This window comes from Primulina tabacum, chromosome 1 (assembly GCF_025594145.1).
Source record: "Primulina tabacum isolate GXHZ01 chromosome 1, ASM2559414v2, whole genome shotgun sequence".
Classification (NCBI taxonomy): Eukaryota; Viridiplantae; Streptophyta; class Magnoliopsida; order Lamiales; family Gesneriaceae; genus Primulina; species Primulina tabacum.
In genome coordinates this window covers 5,004,076-5,015,016 of record NC_134550.1, presented here as the reverse complement: position 1 = coordinate 5,015,016, position 10,941 = coordinate 5,004,076, and the positions used below count along the sequence as shown (strand labels likewise).

At 32.2% G+C, this 10,941-nt stretch overlaps 1 protein-coding gene across 1 annotated transcript; it reads right to left on the bottom strand.

The window, feature by feature from the left end:
* Positions 1-5,964: 5,964 nt before the first annotated feature.
* Positions 5,965-8,024, bottom strand: LOC142516820 (cytochrome P450 78A7-like). The gene is made up of 2 exons (XM_075619886.1): positions 6,944-8,024; positions 5,965-6,821 (listed from the first exon to the last, which is right to left on the bottom strand). The coding sequence occupies exons 1-2, from the start codon at positions 7,922-7,924 to the stop codon at positions 6,189-6,191; spliced, it is 1,614 nt and encodes a 537-aa protein (XP_075476001.1). The 5' UTR covers positions 7,925-8,024; the 3' UTR covers positions 5,965-6,188.
* Between the last annotated feature and the right edge of the window lie 2,917 nt (positions 8,025-10,941).

Sequence of the window (10,941 nt, the reverse complement as noted above, 5' to 3'; positions counted from 1 at the left end):
CTTTCCCAAAACTAGCTTTTGATATTGATTTAAGTTTAAATCTGAATTTTAACATGATATCAAAGTTTAGATTCCATCATATATGTTGGACTGTCAATAATTGAGTCATTTGTAAACTTAACGCTCCATATATTCATTCTTGAACGTAAGAAGGTGTGTTAGTAGTCCAATATCGGTTGGATAAAATTTCTGAGAGTTGCATATGTGCACTTGGACAATCCTCCCCTTAGAACTAGCTTTTTGGATTGAGTTATGTCTAAATCTCAATTTTAACAACTATACAATAGGATCATGTAGCAACTACTTTGAATCTGTATTCGTTTTGCGAAAATGATTAACACATGTTGGCATAAAAATCTATGTAAGATATTATAAACCATTTTAAACACTTGTTTTTTACTCATACGAGATAAGATATCATAATCATTTCACCATCATAATATACATTATAATAGAAAAAAAAAAAATCATTTTTTACAATGAAAAACCATGATAGAAAAAAGTGAGTATAATATTGCTGAAATACTATAAATTTTCTAAATAGAAAATTCTGAAAATTTTCTTTAAAGAAGGTTAGACTAATTATTTTAGAACAAATAAGAGCACGCTATCTTTGAACTGGTCCGCGTGAACGGATGCCTAAATATACAACCATTCGAGTTCCCTTATTAAATTATCCAATTGGTGCATCAATTTTTTAAGTAAAAATCCTCTATGATAACTAATTTATGCCCTTTAATACCACTCCATTAACTAAGTTTTGACAAACATATAATTATTTTTTAAATAAATTATTTAAGAATAAAACAAGAAGTTTGATGTAAAATCTATTTTTCCAATTATTTTTCTTAATATGTGTGAAAAACAAATAAACATATATGTTTAGGATAAAGAGAGCAGTGTTAATGATACTTTATATATTGTTTCATTCAAATATCAATATATAAAAAATTAAAATCATAAATTATTATTGATATATTATAAAGTTATTAAAACAAAGTGAACATGTTCCAGTACATTCATCCAAAAAATGTGACTTGGTAAATCACGTGGCTGCCATGGGTAAACTGAACAATTCAACGATGATTTGCAGAGTCAAAAAGTAGCCATTAGTCCTACCACGTGAATGGGCTGCATTCACTCCAATCATCGACCTATTATGATTCTTCAATATCTTTCTTTTTTTAAATAAAAAAATATACAAAAATCATTATGTTTCTATAATATTTCTTGGTAATAAACTTTTAATGGATATGAAAAATACTAGATTAATATATATTTAAGATATTGTTTATAATTAATTACATTAGAAAGTCCGGCAGTCCATCTCGGTTACCAAATATATATAGCACCGAAATCACGTATCGTTTTACCAAAAACAACAAATATCTATAATGATTTAAATCAAAATTTTTAAACCATACAGTTATTCAAACACAGAAATCATTTACTCTCCAACAACATAAAAAAAGTTTATTTAGTTCCATGAATTATAATTATTTTATTTTGATTGGTATTTTTAAAATTTAAATTAGACAACCAAATGGTAAAGAAGATATTGATCAGATTTTTGGCACACATTTCATATCATTTTGGGTTAGGGTACCCGCAATCACTTCTCTCTGCATGTATATATTTACTCCTCAGGATTAAAGCTGCTCCCTACTCTTAACCTACGGCTACCGGTTCCCTACATGCTCCATAGCCTGACAATCGAAAATACCTCCATTTTTTATTTTCTAAAAAATCGAAAATCGTATAATTAAATCTAGGGTTTACTCGAATAATAACTTCAAAAACGTATATATGAGTGTAGATAAATAAACAACGTGGCTCATACTCTAAATCATAGTCGGATTGAAGTTTAATTCATTCTTTTCCGTGTAGACCGAAACAAACTCATATTTTGTATAACGATCGAGTGTTGAACTTGAGATCTCGATTAGGCATATGTTTTTATTGATATTGTACATTATTTTTGAATGATATATATTGGGAATCATGACCTAATGTGAAGGTGGCGGAAGGAAGCGTGGAGTAGGCAGTAATTGCTAAGCCACCCATAACTCTGCAACTTTAAATTGCATGAAATTAGCAAAAATGTATAGGTGGATCGGCGTAAATGAATCGGGGACGTGTGGGCGTGGGTACAGTAAAATTATTAACATTTTCACGTGATTATGTTCGCCTTTTGGAACTCTGAGCTCTTGCGTCATTGTGCCACTTGGATCACAAAATTAAACCATCCAAAAATACATATTTTATAACTTTTAAAAATAATAATATGGAAAGCAAGTAATCGACTTTTTTGGGACATTTGGCATTGAAAAACGAATAATAATAAATTTTATTATAATTTTTATATATGTATGACTATATATAATGATTGTTTGTGTCGATCATTTTTGTATTGATAAATTTTTACTCGTAAATACAGTAAAAATATAATTTCTTAATAGTTGCATCTCATGAACCTGATCAGTTTGTATAAGAAAATTACGATATATGATTTTTAATTTGTCATCTTGACAAACTAAAACAAACAATACTATCCTTATTTATAAAAAAAAAAAAATCCCAATTTGAAGTCCAATATAAGGCAAAAACTTGTGTGAGACGGTCTCACGGGTCGTATTTGTGAGACGGATATCTTATTTGAGTCATTCATGAAAAAGTATTACTTTTTATGCTAAGAGTATTACTTTTTATTGTGAATATGGGCAGGGTTGACCCGTCTCACAGATTAAGATCCGTGGGACGGTCAAACATGAGATCCACCCTCTATTTCCCCATTTGCCAAAATTATTTTATTAAATTTTATGATAATATGTTTTGAATTTTAAATCTTCAAATTTGAAATCTTTGTAAGTAGAATCAATCGTTTATTTGTTAGTTTGTTTTTTAACCAAAAATTGTAGATGGTGCCATTATAATAATTTAACTCATATAGCACCTCAAATATGAAATTATAAGACCGATTGTTTGTCTTTGTAAATAGCTTTCGTTACAGAGTAGTTATTAAACCCAATAATCTCATCCCAATTATTCGATAAATTCAGGTAATGGTTGATAAGTTTAGTGTTGTTTTCAGTGAGAATTATAATATTTTATCATATTTGTTTAAATGAAAAAAAAAATCAAAAAAAATAAATCAATTTGAGAAATAAAAATTTATCCAACGAGTCAAAATCAAATAAAGAAGCAGGAATTTGTTGGTTTCTCATATTTTGAGAAGCCTCCATTGAGGGGTTTCTCTCCAACAAGTTTGGATGAACTGTTGTCCATAAATTGAGTCTTCAATTCCTTTCACCACAGTCTACGGACTCTACACATACAAAGGACAGTGATAGCTACATATCAATATATATGCCTTCCCAAAAAATCAAAAATAAAAATAAATAATAATAACAACAATAGCAGTAATTACGATAATTTGAATGTAATTTTTCGAAAATTTTCCAAAATAATAATTTTAAAAAAAAAACCTACAAACCTGAGATGTAGCTTTTAATGATATATAATATTTTTAAGTATAATAAAACTTACAAACCTGAGATAGACTTTAGATTAAAGGAAGATATGAAAGTTTATCTTTTTCACAAATTGAAATCATATAATTATAAGCTAAAAAGACATAAAAAACACAAAATTCAGCGACAAAAATGCAAATATTTCGCTCAATAACTCGTTCAATGGTAACGTAAAAATTCACATGTATTAGATATTCAAAATATGATATGGTCAATTTTTTTCACCCGCTGCTCTTTTTATTTTACATAGTGTTGATACTGACGTCAATCAAAATATTAACATGTGTTATATTAAATCAATATTATAAAAAAGCAATTAAAATTTATTTTAAATATTGAGTGAATATTTTTCAGCAAGACTTGATGTTCTGTAATTAATGGCAAACAAGGGGTTGGCCAAGCTAGAGCAAGTTGAATATCAAAATGATAGGGTAGGCGTCCGGCAGATGTTGTAGCATCAAATGTGTGATTCTCTGATGTACTGTCACAACCATCGTACGGCTACAGTACTGCCAATGGATGGATAGGATTAACCCATCCTGTCAATCAAATTAAAATCTCCTGTCAATCCTTCCAACAATAAAGTACATCAAACAAAAATTAGTATAGTTTGATTTTTTTCTTGACATTTTTTTACCTAATTATCATTAAAAAACGAAATTAATAATAATTATTATTATTAGTACTATATGTCATACAATAGGTTTTAAATCACTGGAGAAAGAAAACATCACTGATAAGAGTCGGTTTTTGTGAGAGGTTTCCTCGAATATTCATCTGTGAGACAGTCAACTCGATCGATATTCACAATAAAAAGTAATATTCTTATCATAAAAAATATTATTTTTTCATGGATGACTCAAATAAGAGATATGTCTCACAAAATACGATCTGTAAAACCGTCTCACACAAATTTTTTCTCATTAACAAATAGTGTATTCGATGCTTATTGAGGATATTTCCGAACATGTCCGAGTTAGTTCATTAAAATTTGTAATCGTTCCTGAACCAGCTTTTAGAATTGTTAACTGAGTGAACGCTTTTGTGGATCAATTTTATGTGGTAATATTTTTTATGTCAAAATATTATTTTTTGTTGTAAATATGAGTATTGTTGTTCCGTGTTACGAATAAAAATATGTGAGAATGTTTCACAATAGGCCTATTCAGTGAGTAATTGTTGCTCTATAACTCCTACAAATAAAAATTCTTAAAGTTAATTTTCCTTGAGGAGTAATGTTTTAAACATTAAAAATGGCAGGTATTATTAAAATTTAATTTTTACTGCTTTATTTATTATTTATATATTACGTACGAGTTGTAGGTATTAAGGATAATTTTGGTATTTAAATAATATAACAAACAATGTGTTGTACTTGTTCAGCTCTCTTTTTATATGGTATAATACACCTAGGTACCAATGATTCTCAAAGACATCAAAATATATATATAATAAGTATATGCAAATGAATTAAACTGAGTTGAATATTAATATAAATTATATATTCAAATATTATCATATAATTTTTTGTAAAGGGCTTCTTCAAATCAAATTTTGCGACAAGACCGAACTTTATTTATTCTCCACTTATTATCATAAGAATAAAATTATTAACTAATAATGATATTATTTTATAAAATCTTTATTGGGATAAGGAACACTGAATGGCCTGAAATTTGCTGAGTTCATAGATTCGTCTGCCTCTTTGCGTTCCCCACGGCTTTCAAATTAAACCTCCTATACTTGATAATTAATATAATTATTCTTCACATGATTATCTTAAAAAAAAAAAAAACAATTTCAAATGTTTAATAATGTACATATAAAACGAATAATAAATTATTCTATACGCATGCCTTCGCTTTTGATATCTCGATTTGAAAAATTAAATATTGCGTAACAATTTTATTATTTTGTACCATTTTGTAATTTTCACAATGATTTTTTAATTATTCATAAAAAATAAACAAAGCTAAAATTGCACATTTCAGACGCAATAAGTATCGTGTTTAATCATAAAATTTGTAACGCATCAATTTTTTAGTCAAACAATTGTCATTTTTTGAAACCCCGATTTTATCAAAATAAGGTAAAGATCTGATTCGGAGAGATGGATTGTAAATGCTACCGAATTCCTCCGTGATTTTGTAATCTGCTTCTTCAATTTTCACAATCCAGACCATCCGAAAAAGTTTACAAAAAGGAAACCAAGACCACAAAAAAGGCATAATACAAGTAAAAAGAAATCTATGGAAGTTAGGATATGTCAACTCCAGAATTGCTTACTACCTATGCACGACCATCAATATGTATTATGTATATGTTTCCTCGACGAAATATACATTGCCAAAAACAACTTGCCTCCCCGACAACATAAAACACAAGTGAGGTCGACAACAAAAAAGATTGAACTTAGATTTCATCATGAATGAGATCCGAATACATTCGAAGGCTCTCTTGAGGCAAAACAAGATCAAAATTGAGAGCCACCATCCAATCTTGTATATGCCCCTACTATATAGGCTAGCTAGCACAAAGGCCAAATCTTTTACCATTTAACTTGCTAGACTAGACACCCTTTCCCTACAATATCTTCAGACGCGAGAAAAAGACACCACAAAAGATACATAATAATAATAAAAAACACTTCTTTTTTTCTTAATTTGATGGAACATTCCTTTTCTTGGCAACAGCGGACAAAGGATACTTCATTTCACACGACAGTTTCAGCACCTCACCCAAGTCCACCGGATTGGAGCTCTCCGCCGCCCACTCGAATTTCTGTACCAGCTTCGCCACCCACAGCGCCACCGTCGTTAGCCCCAAGTTCTTCCCTGGACACACCCTCCTCCCGGCACCGAAAGGGGCCAGCCTCAGATCCCCGCCGCGGACGTCGATTTCGGCGCCACCCATTTCCGGGACGAACCTCTCCGGCTTGAATTCGAGAGGGTTCTCGAACACGGAGGAGTCGTGAGTTATAGCCCACATGTTGACCATGGCGGTGGTGTTGGCGGGGATCACCATGCCGTTGGAGAGGTGCACGTCCGACGTGGAGAGACGAGCCCAGGAAAGCAGCGGCCCCGGGGGGTGAATCCTTAACGCCTCCTTCACCACCGCCTGAAGATACGGCAGCGCAGCCAGGTTTGCATCCGTTAACCCGCAACGTTTACAACGTTCGGCGTCATCAAGTTCATCCCGCAGCTTCTGTTGTACCTCAGGGTGCAACACAAGTTCTGCCATTACCCACTCAGTCAACAGAGCTGTCGTATCCGTTCCTCTGAAAATCATTTCCTGCATACGTATAAAACAAAACATATTTAACAATTATTACGACTCCAATGACTATCCAAAACGTAGACATGCATGAATCAATAGCAATATTAACTCAATTATTAATGGATAAAGAAACGTACCCACAAAACGGCTATCATGTCATCTTCCTCAAGCTTCTCATTACCATCCAAAGATAGCAAAATATCGACGAAATCAGCAGTATCAGTAACATCTTTAGACTGAGATTTTAATGCATGTTCTTCAATAATGCCTTTCACAAGTTTCCTGACGCAGGGCACGAGGGCTTCGCAGCGCGCGACGATTCGTAGAGGGTCGTATAAATTCGAGAGCCAAGGAAGATGATCAGACCAATTGAAAGCGCCCAATAACTCAAACCCTTCTCTCACCATTCTTTTGAGCTCCCTCAACTCTTCGGTATCCCGCGTAAAGTCGTAACGTTTACCGAAAACGCTGCCCATTATGTTGTTCAACGCGGCAGCCTGCAAATGCTTCCTCAAACATACACTGCCGTTTAGGGTTTGCTCGGTGGCAATGTTTTCCAACATCGTGGCACAATCGAGTTGGCGGCCAGGTTCATGCGCCGCAATCCTCCGTGGAGCGAAGAGGTGGGAGGAGGCGATGCGGCGGAGGAGACGCCAATAAGTGCCGTTGGGAGCGAAACCGATGGCCCTACTGAACATGAGGCTCCGAGCCGACTGCTTGATCGGACGGTCTGCGAAGTGGGGAGAGGTCAATATTTCTTTGGCTACAGCAGGGTCGGAAGCCACCACAACCGGCGTCGAGCCAAGGCTGAAAGCCATAAGCTCCTTAGCTTCACAAGCTGAAGCCATGGCAGCTAAAGAACGGTGAGCCAATCCCCGGCTTAGAGTGAATAGGCTCCCGAAAACCGGAAGCCCTCGCGGCCCGGTAATCGGGGAGGCGCCATATCTGTTCCTCCCATTCTTCCAAGCTACTCCACCGGGAGTAAAGGCCCACGTAAGAACACACAGAGAAAGAAAACACAGAGCCAGATAACATATGAGACACTGATCAAGAAGGGCTTCCGAGCCTATAAAAGTAGGAAGAGCGTAAAGCCACCAGCTGGAATCTTCGATAGCCATCGTAAAATCCTCGATATAGCCCGAAGAAGAAGAGAACGAGCGTACGGAGTGCGCAAACTAAGGACAAAGGGAGCAGTAGGAAACCTGTGAGTTTTTATAGACGCTGGAAGGGCCATTATATATATAGGGAAATTTCGAAATTAAGCTTAAAATGGTCGATGGAAATCCCCATTAATTTTTTTTAGAAAAAAAAACAAAGTGAATGATTGTATTCCCGTTTTATCTTTTAGGTCTAATTGTGTTGCATAGTTATAAGATACGATTACAAGTCATCCTATATTTTATAATAACATTAAAAGTTTAATATTCTCTTGGTCACATATTTTTGTATTTTATATTTATATTATTAAAGATATTAGTCACGTATTTTTTTTATTTTTACATTATTAGTTTTTTCATCAAAAACTGAACATGTGAATCTCATATCAGTGTCTTCTTATTAACACCGTATTTCGGCTAGACGTTGATGCGGGGTTCCATACCAAACATAATAAATTTAGTGTGAGAGCGATAATTAGAGATTCACGGGGAGTAACTAGAGGTGCACACTTTCTTATCATCTGTAATTCTAGTAGTGTTCTTGCAGCTGAAATCCTGGCTATTCGTTGTGGTATAGACCTTTGTCTACGGGTAGGCGTTTTTTCTGTTTGTATTTATTATGATTCCAAGGAGAACGTTCGTGTAGTTCTCAACCCAGATTTGGACACTGGTCCTTGTGGTGCATTGGCTCTTAAAGTTAATTATATGTTTATAGTGAATTATTTTGTGTCGATCAAGCATATATGCATCGTTTGGCCAATATCGTGGCACAATTTCTTTCTCATAGAGCTTTCAATAGCTCTTCTAATTTACTTTGGCTAGATGAAAATATTTCATCTTGGCTTTCTTGTATTGTAACTCGGGATGTATCGACTTGATCTTACGAATGTTTAATTTTCAAAAAAAAAAAGTGAAAATAATGAAAATAGATACATAAATGACCAAAATTACAATTTTCACTTGTGACATTATTGGTCAAAAAATAAAAAAAAAATAGAAGAAATGATTAAATCAACAAATTATTATAGTCATTATTCAAGGATATAAGACATATAATGTTACAAATATTTTTGGTTAATATTCCGATAATATAACACGGGGTTATATTTGGATATTATATCTTCATTTTTGTATAGATAGATTTGATGAAAGTTCGATAATGGTGAATAAATATATATTTTTAAGTAGCTTGAAGTGTCAAATTAATTGTAATAATTTTTAGGTTATGATCTTTTGAAATTAGTTTATATACATGTTATCTATATTATCGAAACGAAGTGATTGATTCATCATTCAAATTATATGAATGTTTGTGCATTTTATCAATTTAAAGAACATTCCATTAAACAGCAAACAAAAAATGTGTAGGCCCAATAGCCAACCATTGGATTCGAGTTGCACAAATCGAATGTTAAGCGATGGAAACCAAAATGTGGCATTTCATCAAATCTTATTTAATAATACACGTTTATTTGTGTCTTTACACATGCATAATATAGTCTTTGATTGAATTAATAAACTCCAGTTTTGTATCATAGGAAGATGATTTCCACTTTTAACCTGTTTGAAAATTCGACACTTGACCTGAATACAGGAAGGTATAGAGAGATTTCTTGGACTCGATTAAATAATCGGGTAATCGAGAATGGACAAAATCATTTGTTATATCTGGCGCTCAAAATCGTGTTATATTTTACTGAAACAAGTCTCATTTTAACGAATTATTATAAATTAAACGTACTAAACACTATACATAAATAAAATACAATAAATGTACATAGACAACTTTATATTCATCTATGTTTCAAAAAACAATTGACATAAATTATATATCAATCATGACAAATGATTAAAACAATATATATAGTTAATGTTATTTTTGTAAAACAATACATACATATATATATAAATTTTTGATGAATGATGATAGTTTAATGACATGAAAAAAATTATTATTATACATCTAACGTTATTTTTGTAAGATAATAGTATTGAGATGAATTATTTATAATATATTTTTTATTTCTTCTAGGATGTTTAGTTTGATGATATTTTTTATCTTTAATATTTTCTATTCATAATTTGGTAAATATGCATAGCTTCATCGAAATAATTAAAATTTGAAAAATATAATTGTAGGTTGTAATATGATATTTGGATATGGTACAAATATCCAGTTTTCCGACTAGTATGAAGATGATGATAGATACAATAAATGGAAATGAATACAAAAGATATGAAATCTTACACGAATCAGACGTACTGTGATAATTATTCTTGCATGCTTAAAAGAACCTCATCGAGGGGACATGTTATGAGGAAATTGTCTTTGTACATGCTTCGGTTTTATATTCACATTATACGTACCGAGAATCGGACTTCAGTGATGAATTAAGATTTTAAATATACTCGAACTAGAATTTTCTATGCTTTTTCTTTTATGGGTTGAGCCGGTCTCTTTTTATTTATTGATTCCAATCTCTTGAATTCAGTATTATGATCAAGAAATAATATAGCAACGGTTAATTTGCACATCTACATATTCAAGAACACAAGTATAAGTGCAGGATGAACAAAAGAACAAAGGAACACAAAGAATTTTAGGTTGTTCGGCCAAAATAAAGACCTACATCTGATTTCAGTCTGACCAAATGGCTCTTTTCCGCACTTTCTCGAATACATTTTTATTTGATCTATTTTGTTTAATGTATTCTGTTTTGTTCACAGTACTACAAACTTTGGTTTATATTATTATTTCGTGCACTTATTATTCCTACAAAAATGTAATATAAAAACATATGAGAAATAAAAGGACAGATACATGAAATATTAATTATCATTATTAAATTTGTTTTTTTTCCCTTGTGCAGTGATATCCAGTTTAGGAGCATGCTGCTTATACTCTCAGATATCGTTTTAGATGGAAAGAACCTAATTATTTCTATGGATAATTTTAAATTCATAAATTTTGATGGTTT

Coding starts and splice junctions, on each gene's coding strand:
- LOC142516820 (XM_075619886.1), bottom strand. CDS start 7,924: ATGGCTATCGAAGATTCCAGCTGGTGGCTTTACGCTCTTCCTACTTTT. Junction 6,822..6,943: donor ACATGATAGCCGTTTTGTGG/GTACGTTTCTTT, acceptor ATACGTATGCAG/GAAATGATTTTCAGAGGAAC.